This window comes from Branchiostoma floridae, chromosome 16 (genome assembly GCF_000003815.2).
Source record: "Branchiostoma floridae strain S238N-H82 chromosome 16, Bfl_VNyyK, whole genome shotgun sequence".
NCBI classification, from domain to species: domain Eukaryota; kingdom Metazoa; phylum Chordata; class Leptocardii; order Amphioxiformes; family Branchiostomatidae; genus Branchiostoma; species Branchiostoma floridae.
In genome coordinates this window covers 15,868,247-15,887,965 of record NC_049994.1, presented here as the reverse complement: position 1 = coordinate 15,887,965, position 19,719 = coordinate 15,868,247, and the positions used below count along the sequence as shown (strand labels likewise).

Here is a 19,719-nt window from a genome sequence, read left to right as displayed (position 1 = left end):
ATACAACGTAGATACAAATATATGTACATAAATAGATTGATAACGTTATATATAGATATATGACTACACAAAACAAAACATAAGGCAAAACTATACATTGCAGAATGCGTAAAATATATACACAGAATCACAGATATGTACATGGCACAATGCCTTTACATGTTGCAATCCTATCCATCTTTCATGAATAACAGATTACATATTCAAATACAATTCAATCTCTACAACTGGATAAAAAACGGATATTCACTTCCGGACGTTTAGAACTTTAGAGTAACATCCACCATTCTTCTTCAGCGTCACTACACTGTGCTAGCAGAACAAATTCAATACAAGTACAGATTACATACTTAAGGTCAATGGAATGTTTAGATAACAGCTTAGAAACTTTGTAGGGGATTGTTAAATCCCATGTTTCGGGCATCTAAAAAATGGAGGTATAGTGTCCCATAGCCTTTGTAAGGCTATAAGGAGGGGGTGGGGGTCGGGTCTATCATCCACTGTGACTTGTAAGGCAGAGCCCAACCCTCTCCTTCAATCGCCTTTTAACTCACCAAACAAAGTCAGGTGCCCAATTTTACAACTGGGTGGAGTGAGGAAAGTCGTGTTAAGTGCCTTTCCCAAAGGCACAAGATCGGTAGCATGACAGAATTCGAACCCAGGATCTCTGGGTCAGTCTGGTCCAAACACCCTACAGTTTACACCACACTATCCCGTGTTTTTCTTGGCAAGGTCAGATCACTTCAAGGTGGATTCCTTAAACTGCATCTGCCCATGTTCCAGTTCTATCACGCTCACCTGGAACGTTCCGGGAATTCCCTTTCCCGGAATCTCACCCCCCAAATCCGGACTGACCCTCCCACTCTCATTCGGGACTTCTACCAGTCTTTTCACGAAGAAGGCAGAGATCACAGAGAACAATATAAACACCGGCACATGCGCAAACATCATCGCTGGCCCTGGAATAGGTACGTCAAAATACTCCAGCGCCCACGAAAGCACAACAATGACCACATACATGCACACAGAAGCGAAGAGATACCCCGCCCTCGCTAGATTACTCAAACTGTATCCTGCTTTCCTATTGGTCAGTTTACGTTCGATGTACAGGCCAAAGGTCACAAGACCACATATGACCAATGGGAAGAGGTACTGGTTGAGAGGGATGAGGAAGGGTTCGTGCAGGCGGGTCCATGGCCGCCCGTTTGCGTCAGGGATCCAGCTGTAGCAGTAGAGCAGTACTCCGGCGTAGAGCAGGGCCGGGATACCTCGTGACCAGGCCGGGAGGTGCTTCCAGAAGGGTAGGCCGTACAGCTGTATAGGGTATGGGATAAAGTTAAAATAAGAACAATATAGACAGATCACAAGGACGACACGTTTTAGCTCGGCAATAAGAATGCGTGTGGAGGTATTGTTTCTATTCCGACATTTCGTGCGCTTTAATTGCCAGAGATGTTAAAAATCTCAATCTTGTTTACAGCACGTTAAAGGAACTTTTTGGGTAACTGCATGACGAAAGAAACACGAACTCAAAAGAGATAGATATAGAATATCAACTGAGACGGGCGTTTAGAATAAAAAGTTATCTGTGTTTAGTATCGAGTCTGATGCAGAATCATTTCCTTAGTGAAGAAAAGTATCACTCATTATACTAGAACTCAACGAAAAGTCGGTCAAATGTTTACATTTTGTAGATTTCCCTGCTGTCGGATAAGAAACATTTGTTTAGAAAACACTACATCTTTAATTATCGTACCTGAGTCAGCACTATGAGCGTGAGGAAGCCGAACAGGAACATGGGCCACAGCTTGGTCCCCATCTGGTCCGGCCCGCCGGTCTGCCAGGCCACCAGCCCGCCGTGTAGGGTCACCCAGACCTCCAGGGTGAAGCGCCAGTATCTGATGGCAGAATAATAGCATGAAAATAACTTTATTGCTGATCCATATCCAAGGCCCATTGCAAAGAAAGTATCAGCTAATTGCAAACATGACATCGGCTAATTGCAAACAAGACGTGTAGGGTCACCCAAACCTCCAGGGTGAAGCGCCAGTATCTGAAAATTATTTACAAGCATGAACAACAAAATCCTATATTCACAACCACATATATCTCAAAAGCCGGTGACCGTTTGTCATCGTCTTCAGGGCAATACTGACTGGTTCCCTTTGAATTGCAGCTAGGAACATTGCGGTCCCAAATATAAAGTTTTACATAGATTATCCTTCAGCCATTCGCCAACCTGATATTTAGTCTTGTTCAGCCTTATTGACCACTCAGATTCGTGATAAAGACAACTATTCGTACGCTAGCATCAGGTTTGGGCTTCCAGAAGGATGCTTTCCATTTAATCGAATCAACATGCCCTAAAGTGTCAGAACGTACCTGTTGAGATGAAGATCAGTGTAGAAGAGGCTTCCTTGCAGCATCAGAATCCAGGTGTGGAAGAACCCCATCACGTGACCCAGCGTGTTTTCCATTGGATGATACCAGAAGGTGTAGACCGCCGCCCACATGATGAGGTACCCGTGGTACTTCCGGATGAAGCTCACCGAATCACGTGACCGGGACCGCATAGCTTTTCCTACTTTATCTAGAAGCAACAGAAGGAAAATGTAGAGATTTGTGTTATTCCTTGGTAGCAGAACACAAACCTTTAGCCCGTCTTGTAATTAGCCAGCGAAAGGGTATGTCACCCCGTAAGGGGCGGTGTGCGAACAAGTCACGCGATGATGATGAGCAGAACACAGTATTCATGCGCGGGTACATAAAGTACATGTAGTACGAAAAAAAACTTGTTGAAGGAGAGGTAAAAAGCCTTCTTTCAGAGGCAGTACGATATAACCTGTGCTGCGTGGTCACGGAAGGTGTCGACTCTGAGCCTGTATGTTTTGGATTGTGAACGTTTTCTATTTCGTGTGTAAATGCGCCCCATTACGCAACTGCCCTTTTAGTGTGAGCCGGCAGCAGTTATTTGACCTCCTACGTGGCCCCGTTGGACTCCCTGCGGCTACTGAGGTATTTTTGTGGGCAAGGCCGGAGTTAAAATCAACCCAGGACCCCGTCACAAATTTGCTAATCTAATCGTTAGCTCACCAGCCAATCACCTTGCCTCTTGGCCGTAAACGGCGACGTGATAGGCTGGCCGCCAGGGGTGAATAAAGCGAAAGGAACGAATCACATGCGTTGCTCAGCTAACTGGTCAGAAGGAAGACACAAACGTCTCCGCAGCTTTGATTGCTACCAACATCAGGCTCTCGTCAGATCACGTGACAGCTGAGTGGATCAGTTTCCCTGACGATGGCTTAAGTGTGTAAGCAAGTCTTACTTTAATACCAATCACAGTTTCAATAACTTACAATTGGAATTGTAGACTTGTGGCAAACAAGGAAGGCGTACATGATTATTGGTAAGTGGGTATAACAACATTTTTTTTGGAAAGAATGATGAAAAGATTTACCTGTGCTTTTGACATTAGGCCAGCCGAAGAACACACCCCTGTCCCGGAACTCTATGATCATAACGAACAGCAGGGCCACGATAACCGAGCCTTGGGAACTACCGATTGTCACGTCCTGAAAGTAGTTGGAAAATACATAAATGAACGAACGACTACATGAATGAATGAATTGAAGGATGAATGAATGAATGGATGTATTGATGAATGACTGGAGTAATGAATTAATGAATGAATGGATGAATGAATGGTTCAAATGTGACAAAACGTGCGTATGAACCCTCCTGACATCAAAAGGTTGATACTCGACCACATAAGCATCTTCATGAGATTCTTGTCAGCCTGTGTTTACACAATCTTATTGAGAGGTGGCGGCAATTGTAGGGCCTAGGAGCGCGATTTTAGTCACGCTAAGATTCTTGTCACATTTCCATAATAGTTAAAACGTTATGGACAATTCCACAACAATACGTCCTCTCTACCATGGTCACGCCATTGCTAAAAAGTTTAGATTATATTCTATAGCTAATTTAGAAGGATCCGTTTAGAATCTCTCTCACCTGTGCTGTAGCGTCGTACGTCAGGTGAGTCTGCGCCAGGTGCATCAGGTGGAAGAAGGTGTGCACGGCCATAGCTGCCCAGTTGTACTTACTCAGCCGTGTGGAGTACTTCTTACCCTTCTGTGACTGTTGGGAAATGAAACAGTTAGAAATAGATTGTTTAAACGTACAGTATACAAATATATATATAATTTATGTTCCTGCAGGTACGTAAAGATAGTGTCTGTACTAATTATTCGAGAGCTGGCGTACGTACATTTTGGCGTTAAGACTATCTTACCTGTTTGTTCACCTGTGCCAGGTACAAGAGCCACCAGGCTAGCAGCTGATGGACGGTGTAACAGGCCCATACAAACGTTTGAGTCCATGGAGTCACCAGTTCTGGGCGGAGCTTCCAAAAGTACCAGCGGCCGGCTAGAGGGAGCAACAGAAATCATGTCATACTATGCACTCAAATGACATCAAACCGGGGGTTCTGTAATTGTATGCATGTGGCTAGGAGAGCATTAAGAAATCTCAAACTTTCTTTTTCATTTCTTTTCACTTAAATGCTTACTTAAGTGCAACCGTGTATACATAAAACTTAAGACAGATGTCGGCTTTCTATTAATACATCATTTTTTTCTGAGTGTTGTGTAGTATTATGGTGGCTTCCGCATTCAAGTTGAGTCAAACCTGCCAAAGAAGACCACCCAGCAGACAGTCAAGTGGTAACTATATACAGGATGCTTGTGCCAAAGGGATGAATTGTATAACAGACCAAAAAGTGGTCACTTTAGTCAGGGGGTCCTTATATAGAGGTTGTTAATTTGACTGCACATTTTCCATCTAACAAAATGCAATGTAGACTACAATAGCCATCAGAAAACACATCAAAAACGGCAAATAAATGACTTACCTGAGTCAGGGTGTTGTCTCCCCTTCACCCCCGGTTCCAGTATGTACGGCTCGGGTAGAAATCGCTCTCTGGTCGTGTTGGTAACGTTATAGGCGAAACCTACGGGTGCGTACCAACCCCTAAAGGCAGATGATAAAAAGCGTTATAACCTTAGTGTATAAAGTACAAAGTAGGCATATAGAAGAGATGATAAAATTCTACCGACTACACGATCTAGGATAATAGTTCTTTTAAGAGCTATTATAATCCTAGATCGTGTAGTCGGTAGAATTTTAAAATACAACTGGGTGTGGCTAAACGTGAGTATCTTTCATAATTACTCTTATTACTTTTTATAATCAATCTTTTATGTAAATATTTATCTTTCTTAGAATAGATAGTTAGCAATACAGCCAAATCATCTACTCCAGGTATCGAGTTTCTTAAAATCAGTTGTATGAAACGAAAAATGAAACTGTTTACCAGGGAATATACAGTCACAACTTATGCTCCTGACTTTTAGAAAAGTGTGTTTTGTTGCCTTTCTTATCATATTTTTCGTTTCCAAAAGCTACCCGGTCGGTTACCGGGTTGGGAATTGCGACCTAGGCCTTAGTCGACATTAAGATTCACCTGTAGCTGCCCAGTCCGAAGATGGCTCCGATCAGCCCGCCAATGAAAACCATCCCGAACAGCCACGCCCACAGGTCCTGTCTCTCGTACCATCGGACATCGGGACGAGGGACCTGGGGGGAACAGAGGTTGTAGCTATCAGGTTCTATCGTCTTAGAAAGTAAAGATCTAAGATGGTGACCGTCCCGGACAATAAGACCCACATCGGAACGAGGGACCTGGGGGGGAACAGAGGTTATAGCTATCATGTTCTATTGTCGCCATGTTGGTGGAACGTATAGATCCAATGTGACGACCTTTCAAGCCAGAACACAGGTCCCCATTATGTCTCTGGTACCATCGGACATCGGAACGGGGGGCTGGGGGGAACAGCGGTTATAGCTATCATGTTCTATCGACGCCATGTTGATGGAACGTATAGCCTGATCCAATATGGCGACCGTCCCGTAAAGTTATACCCACAGGTCCTGTATTTGGTACCACCGCACATCGGAACGAGGGGCCTGGGGGATGTAATAGAGGTTAATTTTCGACTTTAAAAGCACATCCACCCCAACATTGCGCGCCCGATAAACATGGCATCCATATATTAGGTTACGCTTTGCTACCCTATATCTGCTTGGCAATTGCATAACAGGTGCGTTACGTCATAGGGCGTATTACCGGCCACGCTCTACTAGACAAAACAAATGTCTCTGGAGGACTTCTGCCCAAATTTGTTTGAACACCCGGTGGATGTTTATTCCCCTCCCTTCTTTTTTCTTTCAGTGAACCGTCGTGTTCGAAAGTGGTCTATTTTCAAGGACGTTTATTTGGTTATTTTGTCTCCCGCATGGGTAGGTGTCATTGGGCGCTGCAAAAGGTTTAAGATGATGGAAATCTTGTACAGAGTAAATATGATTTTAAACACTGTCTCATTGCAAGACACAGAAGCAACAATTCCTTAATTTATTCACGATAGTTGAAAATGACAAACCAGGGACAAATTGATGTTATGAAGTGTAGAAAATTACGTTAAAAAGATTGTAACCTTCCTTGCCAACCGTCGTGGGTAACAATTTTATCATTTCTGATTTCTTGCTTTATAACAATATACTCACTGCTACTAGCTCTATCACAAGAAGCGACCAACAACAACAATCTTTAAATCCATTCATGAAAGTTGAAAAGGATCAATGAAGTGACCTAAGCGAGTCCTTTGAGAGAACCGGTATGTCCGCCTTCCTTCTCAACCGTCGGGGAAACGATTTCACCATTTCTGATTTCTTGCCTTATACTCACTGCTACTAGCACATACACAAATAGTGACTAACAACAAGAACCATTAAATTCATTCACGAAAGTTGAAAAGGCTCGATTAGGCCGGCTAAATGCTTCTTTTGTGGGGATCGGTCTATCCTCACTAAGATTTCAGCTCTTTTGTTGTTAATCAGGCGATTCTTTCACATTTGCTTTGGTATTTCTGTGTTCTTTTGCTCATACCCACTGCTACTACCTCATACACAAGAAACGAATAACAACAACAATCTTTAAATTCATTCATGAAAGCTGAAAAGGACCAATTAAGCGAGCTATGAGCAATGGAGTTTAGAAAATTACATTGAAAAAAGTGTAGCCTTCCTTATCAACCGTCGGGGTAACAGTTTTGCTACTTTTGTGTTTTTATAACCATACACACTGCTACTACCTCATACACAAGAAGCGATTAACAACAACAATCATTAAATCCATTCATGAAAGTTGAAAAGGACCAGTTAAGCGAGCTATAAACGCGTCCTTTCAGAGAATCTGTCTGCCCTCACTACGATAACAGTCCCTTTGTTGTTCATCAGGTGAGCCTTTCACACGTAGCACACCTGATCCGTACGTGCGTGGCTCGCTGCGTGACATACCCCAGCCTGACCTGCTTACTAACACGCAGCGCCCGAATAGAAAATTCTACCTTGTTCTTAACATACTGAAAACATAAAAGCTGTTGATGTGAATCGTAACGTTAGTTCACCTTTATCCATGGGTAAACTATATCAATTATATTCAAAACATGGCAAGGGAATATCACGTCGACGGACAGTGATTTCCAATTACGATAGTTTTAAGATATTGTAGTTTGAACCCACCATCCGTCGACTTGATGGTGAATAAATGTCCCGTTTTTAACAATGAATATAGATTCCCTTGTGGATAAAAGTAAACTAGCGTTACTGACAAATGACTTCACCGGATTTATGGTAAAGTTGGTTTGTAAGTGGATATGTGCTGCCAGTATTGTGCTCAACCAAACATTAGCGATGCAGAACACGTAAATACCAGCCCTGACCCGTTTTCAAACATGCACGTAGAAAAAACAGCAACTCTCGATTGTTGTCTCGTTCTTAAAACAAGGAAATAAGCTATGGACTTTGAACACCAGTTGATACGATGGATACATGTAAATCGCTTGTCGAGAGTCATGTAAGATCAGAGTGCAAGCAGTAACGTGCCGCTAGTATTGTGGTGAACCACCTGGCCTTGCGATGCAAAATACATCCATTTTAAGCCCAGTCTCTGACCTATTTTCAAACACGTATATATATATGTATGTTGCCTCCTTCGGTTGATATTGACCATGGTAAAATCCTAATTGATATCAGCTCTGCAGCGTCGACTGTGGCTAAACACATATCCTCCGAACAAAAATGCTCCCCAAGACTAACGTGTTAAAATAAGGAAAATTGGTTTTGCATTTCAACACCTTAAGGCTGTTGAAACGATTGATATACTTGTAAATTGCTTGTCCTACATTGTGATAAGATCGGTGTTTAAAGTGATAGTTATGTCATACCAGTGAGGTGTTCAACAACAACCTTAGCAAAATGTTGGATCGCGCCTTACACCGACCTCTTGAAAACTGAATATTCTAGATTGGAAATTGGCTCGTGAAAGTTATGATACATATTCAGCATATATCTGCACAGGTAATAGCTTATAAATGCGTGATCACTAAGTACCTTATCACAGTCCCCAATCCGATTGCGTGGAGAAAATAATATCGAGTGGCGACTGGTGTTGTGAGCTTGCTAGTGAACTCAAACTGTGGAAGCCAGCACACGGGTATACACATGCTGGGCGACCTCGACTAACCTATATACATAGACCAGCTTGCTTGTGATCTAGGGTTGCGGGTCGAGGACAGAACAGTCTGGAGAGAAAGAGTAGACTTGGTCCGGGCAAGCAGCCCGCGATGATGATGATGGTGTCGACAAGCAAGAAACAATATCAGCACCTACCTGAGATGTTTCTTCTTCAGGTGGCGGTCTTCCTTCTTTCATCACGAGACCAACAGTGGACGATGTCATCTGGGATTTCGGCTCTCCTGTTGTCGCGTCCATGGCTGGTGTATAAAAGCTTGTGAATGAAGTGGGCTGTCCGCGCCACGGGGTCTTATAATTTATGCGCCTTATTCATGATCTAAAGAGGAGAGTATGCGGGTGTGTTTGGGGGTTACCAGGCCGCCACGTGGTGAATGCGAAAGGGCTTACCAGACAGAATCAAAGGACTGACCAGGTTTGCTGATCCCCTTTCGTACCACATCAGTTCCGTGTCACTGACATAGAGCTAAGCAGATTACCGTGTCACTGAATAGCAAAGACCGCAGGGCGATCCAGCTAGCACCGCGGAAGGGAGAATACTGCAAATGCATTTAAGTTCGCGGGGATTTAATTTCGCGGTAGCGGGAAAAATGACTTTTCGCGGTGGATTTAATTTCGCGATAACACCATCTACTGCAGTCTAATACCTTAATAGAAAAATGTTCGCGTTGGATTTAACTTCGCGGTAAAGTAGTCGTCGCGAAAACCGCGAACAATAATCCACCGCGAAAATTTCTGCATTTACAGTAATCAAATAGTACGATAATGAAAATGAAATAGTTGCACCAAAAGAATGGTAACATTTATAACGATCGACTAACTTGCACCCCCCCAAAAATCGACGGAAGTGCGCAAAACAAAATATAGTGGAGGGCTGATTGAGCTGTTGACTTGAATAAAACGATTATACCCCACCCCTCCTTCCCTCTTGGTTCATCCCTGTTAGGGAATATTTGTCCCCTCGTTACACGAGGTACTTGCGCCGACACTGCTTGGGGTTTCAGGTACAGCCGAGAAGGGAGAGTTGCGTTAATCTCTCGTTAAAAGGAGTTTAGCCGGCAGAGGAGTAAATTTGGCCAATTTTACTCCTCTGCCGGCTAAAGTCCTTCCCCAGCTTATGTTACTGTCTTATGCCACGGAGGAATCTGCTTGGAGATTAGAGTTGCGTCACACTAAGAAAGAAATTAAATGTAATATTATGACCTTCTTGGTCACACTCGTGGGGCTTTATAATTTTCTAGCAGAAGTATGGGTGGGTTTGAAAGGAAGGGTCGCACTGCTAACCCAATCCCAAACCCTAACCCAAACCTAACCCTAACCCAAACCCTAACCCTAACCCTAACCCTAACCCCAACCCCAACCCCAACCCCAAGCCTAAGTTTAAGCCTAACCCGAACCCTATCCTGACCCTGAGAAATAAAGAAAGAAGACTGAACGAACGAAGGAATGAATTAAATTATTATATTGCGCTGAAGCGGCATATGGAGCCACATGTTTGTCATACACTTTTGTTTCTTTAAGAAAGAAAAAGCATCAATACTGAAAACAGTGCAGATCATATAAGAAAAATACAAACTACACATTCAACTACTTCCTTCCTTCCTTCCTTCCTTCCTTCCTTCCTTCCTTCCTTCCTTCCTTCCTTCCTTCCTTCCTTCCTTCCTTCCTTCCTTCCTTCCTTCCTTCCTTCCTTCCTTCCTTCCTTCCTTCTTACATTCTTTCACTAAAGGAGGGAGGGAGTTAGGGCACTAGAAGAGTATATATATCAGGAAAGATAGTTACAGTGTATGTAAATGTGTTAGTCACCACCAACTGTCCATCCGGACCCATGGCGACGCCCCACGGGTTTGTAATGTTCACCACAGTACGGACAAACTTCCCGCCGATTGTGAACATGTCTACACGGTTGTGGCCATGATTAGCGACGATGATTCGACCCGATTTGTCCATACAGATACCCGTGGGGGTCCTCAGTTGGCCTTCGCCGCGTCCAACAGTTCCAAATTCGGATATCTTGTCTCCGTAGTGATGGTACACCTTAACGCTTCTATAGGAGTCCATGAACAGGATATTACCATATCTGTTCGATACGACTCCACGGATGAACACGCTGTGCGTTTTGATTAAACCTCTAAAACTCCTGACGAGAGAGCCATCAGGCTGGAACAACATGATTGTATCTCCTCTCCCACGATAAATTTGTTATTGCGCAGGTCTATCGCAATGCTGGGATGGGGATCGCGAGTCATGAAGCTCACATCAAATTTCTTTATAGGCAGGCCGTACTTATGGTATTTTGCAACATGTACATAACCATGATTGTCCACTGAAAAAATGGTAACGTCGCCAGACTAATTTAAAAGCAATTGATTTGTATGTAAATGAGCTGGTCACGGATCCTCTTCGGATACCAGAAAATCCATATCAGCGCTAAGATACATGTTATACAAGTGCTCAGAGTAATTGATACCCTGGCTGGGTAGTTGTTGACATGTTGTATTGTTTGCGATTCTGATATGCTATGATATTTCTCTTGATAAATTTTAGATTCTTTAGTCTTTAGATTGTCCATTCTTTCCTTTCGGGGAATATTTAGCTTCGCAAGACTTTCTTAGACAGTATAGTTAATGGTAATTCTAACATAGGTTTGTTTGTTTATTCATTTTTGGTGCCACGTGAGATAAAGTTACAAATTTTGACAGCTTCAATACCGATTGAGCCTCCACGAAAAAAAATCATCCATATGTAAATCATCCAGCCCACGAGTCTGATACAGACAAAACCAATCTTCATACAGACTGAGCCCCCACGAAAAAAATCTATACGTCAATCATCCTGCCAAAGTGTCTAATACAGACAAAAAGCAATCTTCATGTCATCTACATCAAGCCCCAAGAAAACAAAAACCAATCTGTCAGCCCACGAGTCACCTTCTGATACCAGACAATTCATATCAGGGAAGAACCTTCTCGGTTGTCATCAGGGGTACCTAAGCTTTTGCACGAACCTTATAAAATTCGTACGAATCTTATGTGATGCGCACGAATCACTATGCGAAAACAGCACCAATCAGTATGCGAAAACGGTTAGTGTAACACAAAACTTTAAAAAAGTAAAAGAAATAAAAAATGTTAATCTCCCAAGTGGGTTTAGATTTCTACTGATAACAAATGTCTGCTCACCCATGACCAATAGCAATTTGACACAAGTGATGAGTGATGCACACTATATTTACAAATGTCAGATCGATTCTTTCTTCACTGGTCTTCTCACATCAAGGAAGTACCCTGTGACGCAGGAAGATGCTTACATTGCTGTTTTTCACGTTAATCACCACCAACTGTCCATGCGAACCCATAGCCATACGCCACGGGTTTGTAATGTTCGCGACAGTACGGACAAACTCCCCGCCGCTTGTGAACATGTCTACCCGGTTGTTCACATTGTTTGCCACAATGATGCGACCCAAGGGATCCACACAAATCCCTAGGGGTGTCCATAGTTTTCCTTGTATGGTTCCCCAGATTCCAAATTTAGATAATAAGACGCCTGAGGAATCGTACACCATGACTTTGCTAACGTAGTCCGTAACCAGGACATTTCCCGCCATGGACGACGTGACGCCACCCATTTTCAGGTTCGCTTCTACAAACCTACGAACAAGCGAGCCGTTGGGTTCAAATATCATTATCTCATCTTTCTCTCCGACGATGATTTTGTCATTGCGTACGTCAACAGCAATGTGTGCAGATGGAACAGTACTTCGACTAAAGCCCACCTTAAACTTGGACATTGGCCGGCCGTCTCGACTATACTGCACTACAACATGCGGACAGGAACTGGCAAAGATACTCGGATCAACTGCCCATATGTTGCCTTTTCCGTCAACTGCAATATCAGCAGGGTTTACTATACAGTATATATCTGACGGCAGTATCGTGAAGCTGCGGAGAAAGGCCCCGTTCATGTCAAAGACTTGGACACGGTTGGTTTGAGAGTCACTCACAAATATCTCATTATCGGGAGATACGGCCACTCCAGAGATCTCGCCAAATTTTCCCGGGTCTCTGCCCCTCCCACCAAAGGTTGTCTTCGTCGTCTTGTATCTGCCATGGTTTACTGTAATGATTTATAATCTTTATTTAGCAAATGAAACAGTCTATAACGTATGACCAGGCATTAGACTTGGACAGTTGTAACAGTACAAGGGTTGGAAGATTAATATTCCACTAATTTCAGAAATAAGTAGAGTCACTTCTGTAGATAGAACCATCCGATTCGTCGATTAAGTGCATTTTTACACAACCAAGAGACATTTACAACGATTTGGCGCTTCTTTGATATGTTTTTTTTTTACTTAATGGTCACCACGTAACAAGGGCTGAAGGTCATTTCAAGGTGTGACCCGAAGGTCACTACAAGGTTACGGGTTAAATTGTACCTAACAGCATCTCTTCTGGTCAAAAACATCATGATTGAGACAAGCTGAATTTCTTGCGAAGAGTAAGGCCCAAAGGACCCAACAGGGGAAACGGTGGCGAAACAGGGTTTTTGCTCGGGAAAAATACCCCCCCCCCCCCCCCCACACACAGTAAATAGATTCACCTTCATGTTGTGACTCGTAGGAGACCGACGACTTCTGTCTGGGTGCTGCTCCCTCAGAAGATGCCGTCCTGATGGTCGTCCTGTTGGAACTGCAACAGGCTGGCTGACCAGTGGTGGGGGCGCTGTCCAGAGGAGTGTGACCACTGGTGAAGGAAGTGTCCGGAGCAAAATGGCCAGGGGTTGGGGCAGTGTCCGGAGTAGAGTGACCAGTTGTGAGTGCAGTGCCCATTGTCGCTGACGGCTGGAGATATATTTTAATATCATGTCATCTGAACACTGGCCAGATTGTGGCATGTGAAAAGATCAATGTTTGAGTGCGTATATATTCGAGTCCATATGATGTCAGTCCTAGCCTCTACCAGGCTCCACAGGTCGCTAGATAATTCGGCCAGATAACATGCCAGTGGAATCAGCTGAATCCTCGGCCAGTTAACTCCGCTGGCATGTTATGTGTTTATATTTCTACAATTTCCCCTATTTTTGCAGCAAGCTGTGGAGCCTGGTAGAAGCTAAGAACTTCATACGGACATAGATATATACGTGCACGTGAACCCGGCTTAAGGTATGTAACGCTTCTACCCTATGCATTTCTATTCAAATGTCAACATGCTGCATTCATTTGGACCCTATTTGTACAAGATCAACATGTATTGTCTGAAATATTCAGGAACTGGTAGTACTAAACAAATCAACGGACATAATCGGCAGGAAAGGGACAACAAGACAAGTCCGGAATACACAACTTACCACTGATGTGGTATAGGTAAAGAATAACCAGAAAAAGATTCCAGCGGAGATGAAAAGCGTTAGGACTGCAGCTGGCTTCAGTACCCGGTCCAGCCGGCCATATGCACACCCTGGAAAATATATTACGCCTTCAAAGCGTTGAACAGAAAATATCAAAGGAACCCAATGTATTTTAGGGCCTTAAACAATTTTCAAATTCAATCTTAAAATAATTTTTTACACACAGTAAGTTTAGATAAAACTATCCTATTGCATATCGACTATGATTGAGAACAAAATATGTCAAGTTTTACTGATCTGATTAATTAACCAGCTAAGAAGGGCAAAATACAAAATGATTATCAGCAGGACAGGGGCTTTAAAATGTAAAAATTTCGTACCGAAAGCTTCCTGTCGTTGAGCGTTTGGCACATACATCGGATTCCGATGTAAAGCATCGTTGACATCGTTGTTGCTGTATGTAGCATCTGTCCGCTTCTGGAATGGGTCCTTTGTTTGAGTATCCCCTGAAGTTGTGCCACACGCCATGTCATCCTGGTCCATGTATGCGGTAGCATACGGTGTAATGTCGACTTCGTCATCACCAGAGGCGGCATCAGTTATTGAGGATGGGTTATCATTACCACTATCGTCATGTTCTTGATATCTAACAGCATATGGTTTAATGTCCACATCATCAGAATTTATACCGAGTGAGGCTGTATGTCCATTTTTGGCTGTTACATCAGTCCCTGGAAGTGGATAATCATTATCATGTTCCTGGTATCCAACTGCATATGGCTGGATGACACTACAGTCAACTGGCCCGACATCAGTGCCATCGTCTGCCTGGTATTTAACAGCATATGGTTGGGTGCAGGAATAACCACAGCTCTTAGCTGAGTCGAAGTCATCTTCTTGGTATCCAAAAGCATAGGGCTTGGCGGCATCACAGTTAGATGATTTTAAGACGGTTTTATTACGTTTTATGCATCTAAAAGCATATGGTTGGATACAGTGATTGTTCTCAACAACAGTGTCCACTTCCTCATCTTGCAGTTTTGTAACAGCATACGGCTGAAGGCAAGCATTTTCGTTGTTAGCTGGCGTTAACTTGGCTTCTTCATCTTGCTGACTGTTATCAGCTGATGGCTGGATGCAGCGATCGTTGTTGTTTGACTTGGAGGCGGGTCCAGGACTGACGTTTGGCTCCGTGGTGCTTGGCAGGTACATCGGATTAGGGTTAATTTCGTTTGGAGGGGGGTTCATGGTGCTTGGCAGGTACATCGGATTAGGGTTAACGTTTTTTGGGGTGGACACCAGATAAGGGTCCGTGTTTTTATGTGTGTACATTGGATTTGGATCCCTGGACTTGTTACTGCGCGTGTTACCCTTGAAAGTGTCAGTACCATTGTTCCCTGCCAAGTTCATGTTGTTATCATTGTTGGACACCAAGGGTTCCGTTTTCGTCTCGTCCGATGTTTTCTTCATGCTGCATGCACTATCAACCTTACATATGTATGCAATGGCGTAAGTATCAAAATCACCAGCACTGATGTTGATCGTTTGTCTGTTCTCAGCTGAAGCATCGCATTTTATAGAGAGTTCTTGTTCATCTTCTTGTTCATCTTCCTCAGATTTACCGGAAATGTAGAGATTGCCACCTCCGCCAGCTTACCTGGAGAGAGACTGCGCAGCCTCTGCACCTGGTGTTGCTATACTTTCACTCAAAAATGTGGCATCAGGGGATAAATCTTCAGCCATGGCTTCGAGACCTCTGGACGGCACGTTACGATTTTGATGTGAGGAATGAAGAATGTGGTATCTGCCTGTCGAATCAGGCAGTCCCAGTTCTATGATTTTTTTCCAAAGTTTCAAACCTTCCCGTTAATCGACGTCTTTTTCTTCTCACTTCATTGATTATCTTACGTGCCGTACACGTGAACAGTTTTTATCGCGAATGCTGTATGGCTGTGTGCACTGTATTAGTTTCACCGCCCACTGAAAACGTCAATGGACAGACAAGCAAATTAATCTCTATGTAGATGAAGCAGCCCACGAGTCATCTTCTGATACCAGACAGTTCATATCAGTGCAAAGATTGGAAGAACGTTACGATTATGATGTAAAGAATGCGGTATCTGCCGGTGATAACAGACAGCTCTTTGCAACAATTCTGTGGTCTTTTTCCAAGGTTTCAAACCTTCCCGTTACTCGACGTCTCTTTCTTCTCACTTCATTGATTATCTTACGTGCCGTACACGTGAACAGTTTTTATCGCGAATGCTGTATGGCTGTGTGCACTGTATTAGTTTCACCTCCCACTGAAAACGTCAGTGGACAGACGAACAAATTAATGTCTATGTAGATGAAGCAGCCCACGAGTCATCTTCTGATACCAGACAATTCATATCAATGCTAAGATTTGAAAAACTTGTTGGAGTTGCAGCTGACATGTTGTTTTTACCTGATGTTGTTTTAGGGTTCGTCACAAATTGGTATACCGCATCTTTCACTGAATACAGTTTCCTCTAGCCACATTTTTCCATTTTTCGTGGTGTGGAAACTTCTAGAAAGTTAATCTGAACAATTCCCCAAAGTTGTTGATTGCCCATGTGAAACGTCGCGTTGAAATCATAGTATAGCTTAGTCCTGGGGTACTTCATATAATCAGATACATCTACTCTATTGAAACAACTCGTTATGTTGATATGGTACTTTTTTGCTAACTTATGGTTAAACGGTCATTCATTTTTCGTTTTTCTTTCTTTGTGGAAAAATATACGTTCGCGGGGAAATTTACTTAACGGAAGATCCCCTTTGTATGATAACGATAACAGTGTTGTTGAAAGGCATGTATAGGTTTGTTAATTTATTTGTGGTCCTTCAGAAGATCGGATATAACTACATGATGTAAACAATTTGCACCAAATAAAATAGCATGTAAATGTCCTGGGAATAGTACATACGAATGTGTTTCTACATCGAATCCGTAAGAACAAATATCTTATAAATTGGCATCCTATGAATTGGCATGAGAAAGTTGTACATCCGATAAAGAACAAGGATTCAGTATTTACGGTAAAGCTTCTAGAATCGGCTAGCACTCAGCAGGACAACTGATTATGAGACTGACTCAGGGCCGAGACATGATATGTGTAGGTGGTCAAAAATATTGAATAAACAAATTGAGACTTGAACACTGTGCTGTCACAAAGGGGCACATTCTAATGGTCATGACATTTGACGATAACTCTAATAAGTAGTTAAATAACATTCACTGGGTCGGTTTTGTGAAGACACAATCATACAAGTTATGTCTTAATAAAGTTAGAATTCCCATTGCGTTAAGTTTCCCTCCTCTGGGAGTGATTGAAGTGGACTCGCCCAACTTATTCGTCACTAGACGTGGACAGATGTTTTGGCATTGTTGAATATTCATATAAAGTGCACCTTGTGTACATGTGACCATTTCAACATAACTCATAAGGATCAGGTACCTAATAAACAGTCAAACCTGTACAAGTGACCACTTCTACATAAGGACCACCTGGCTATTAATATACAGTCAAAATTGTACAAGTGACTACCTGGCCATTGTTATACAATCAAACCTGTGCATGTGATCACTTCTACATAAGGACCATCTGGCCATTGTTATACAATCAAACCTGTGCATGTGATCACTTCTACATAAGGACCATCTGGCCATTGATATACAGTCAAACTTGTACGAGTGACTACCTGGCCATTGTTATACAATCAAACCTGTGCATGTGATCATTTCTACATAAGGACCATCTGGCCATTGTTATACAATCAAACCTGTGCATGTGATCCCTTCTACATACGGACCATCTGGCCATTGATATACAGTCAAACTTGTACGAGTGACTACCTGGCCATTGTTATACAATCAAACCTGTGCAAGAGACCACTTTTACATAAGGACCACCTGGCCATTGATATACAGTCAAAATTGTACGAGTAACTACCTGGCCATTGTTATACAATCAAACCTGTGCAAGTGGCAACTTCTTCATAAGGACCATCTGGCCATTGTTATACAATCAAACCTGTGCAAGTGACCACTTCTACAATAGGACCACCTGCCATTGATATGCAAACATGTGCTAGTGACCACTTCTTCATGAGTCAAAACTTTCCGCAATAAGTCAAAACAGAATCGGATGCTTCAGACAGCATTCATCACTGACAAAGAGAAAATAGAACTCTGAAGACCAGCGGAACCAGTTCTCGACTCGCTGGTAGAACTAGTACTAAGTATCTTATTATGTTATGTGGGTAATAGAAAGGAGTGTCAGGAGCTACTAGTATCTGAGGTGTGGCAGAGCGGTGTCTCACATACTGGAGAGTATCTAGGAAACACCATGTGGCGTGGAAATATAGTCACAGTGGCGCCAAATGGGTCAGTCACCACCAACTGTCCATCCGGTCCCATGGCGAGACCCAACGTCTCACTGGTAAAGCTATTGTATACATGTATGTTTTGGGTAATAGAAAGGAGTGTAAGGAACTACTACTATTACCTCAGTCTGCAAAGTATCACGGAAACACCATGTGGCGTGGAAAAACAGTCACAGTGGCGCCAAATGGGTCAGTCACCACCAACTGTCCATCCGGTCCCATGGAGAGACCCCACGGGTGTGTAGTGTTCGCGACAGTACGGACAAACTCCCCGCGGCTTGTGAACATATCCACCCTGTTTTGGGCTTTGTTTGCTACGATGATGCGACCCAAGGAGTCCACGCAAATACCTTCAGGGTCAAGCAGTTGGCCTCCACTGGTTTGAAATTCCAATATCTTCTCTCCAGAATGACTGTACTTCATAATGCTTCTATAGGAGTCCGTAAGCAGAATATTTCCCTTCATGTCCGACACGACTCCGCCGACTAGTTTATGGGTAATCTCTTTGCTGAACACTTCAAAACTCCGAACGAGCGAGCCATTTGGCTGGAACATCATTATTGTATGTCCCTCTCCCAAGATAACTTTGTTGTTGCGCGCGTCAATCGCAAGGCTGGGATGGCGATAACGGCACACGAACCGTACGTCGAACTTCTTTACGGGTAGTCCGCCCCTACTGTACTTAACGACAAGTGCATCAGTATCGGTGGGAAATATATCTCTACTCCCCACTACCCACAGGTAGCCAGGATCCACGTCAATAGCAATACTTAAGGGATGGATTTTCTTATCTCTACCCGGCACTACCGTTGTGAAGAGACGGAGATAAGTCCCATTTATGCTGAAGACTTGAACTCTATTGTTAAATAAGTCAGTCACAAATATCTCATTGTCAGCTGACACGGCCACTCCGTAATTAGTTATGAATTTTCCAGGTTCTTCTCCTTTCCCACCAAAGATGACCTCCTGCATCTTTCTGTCATGATTTGCTGCAAGAAGTGAAAAGAATGGTACAGTAAAAGCCGTTTAATTGCACACCCCATTTGCCAGTGCATTTCGTGCAATTATCCGAATGGTGCAGCAAAGCGAAGTTATTAAGCTGGACCGCACCACCAATGGACTTAATGATTTCGTGCAATTAACTGAAGTGTGCGATTATCCGTTGTGCAATTAACTGGCTTCCACTTTATATATACATAACTGCTAGGTTCATTACATCTACATGATAAGGAATGGTACGCTCGCAACTCGACAGTTACTGCCTTATTCATTAAGCCCCCTTTACAAATCAAGAATTTAGCTCGGCCG

The 19,719-nt window shown here is 43.2% G+C and overlaps 2 protein-coding genes across 2 annotated transcripts; both read right to left on the bottom strand.

The window, feature by feature from the left end:
* Positions 1 to 82: 82 nt before the first annotated feature.
* On the bottom strand, positions 83 to 9,075 carry LOC118403822. Its single transcript, XM_035802673.1, has 9 exons — positions 8,791 to 9,075; positions 5,525 to 5,637; positions 4,913 to 5,031; positions 4,295 to 4,428; positions 4,015 to 4,140; positions 3,458 to 3,572; positions 2,383 to 2,590; positions 1,757 to 1,898; positions 83 to 1,314 (listed from the first exon to the last, which is right to left on the bottom strand). The coding sequence occupies exons 1-9, from the start codon at positions 8,890 to 8,892 to the stop codon at positions 739 to 741; spliced, it is 1,635 nt and encodes a 544-aa protein (XP_035658566.1). The 5' UTR covers positions 8,893 to 9,075; the 3' UTR covers positions 83 to 738.
* A 4,188-nt stretch (positions 9,076 to 13,263) lies between these two features.
* On the bottom strand, positions 13,264 to 17,024 carry LOC118403838. The gene is made up of 2 exons (XM_035802695.1): positions 14,005 to 17,024; positions 13,264 to 13,498 (listed from the first exon to the last, which is right to left on the bottom strand). Exon 1 carries the CDS (start codon positions 15,472 to 15,474, stop codon positions 14,287 to 14,289), a length of 1,188 nt encoding a protein of 395 aa, XP_035658588.1. The 5' UTR covers positions 15,475 to 17,024; the 3' UTR covers positions 13,264 to 13,498; positions 14,005 to 14,286.
* Positions 17,025 to 19,719: the final 2,695 nt, after the last annotated feature.

What these genes read in the sequence shown, in the direction of transcription:
- LOC118403822 (XM_035802673.1), bottom strand. Translation starts at nt 8,892, where the DNA reads ATGGACGCGACAACAGGAGAGCCGAAATCCCAGATGACATCGTCCACT. An exon ending in TGGCACAGGTGAACAAACAG is followed by an intron (nt 4,141 to 4,294) that starts GTAAGATAGTCT and finishes ATTTCCCAACAG; the next exon opens with TCACAGAAGGGTAAGAAGTA. An exon ending in CGCTCATAGTGCTGACTCAG is followed by an intron (nt 1,315 to 1,756) that starts GTACGATAATTA and finishes TACCCTATACAG; the next exon opens with CTGTACGGCCTACCCTTCTG.
- LOC118403838 (XM_035802695.1), bottom strand. Translation starts at nt 15,474, where the DNA reads ATGAAGAAAACATCGGACGAGACGAAAACGGAACCCTTGGTGTCCAAC.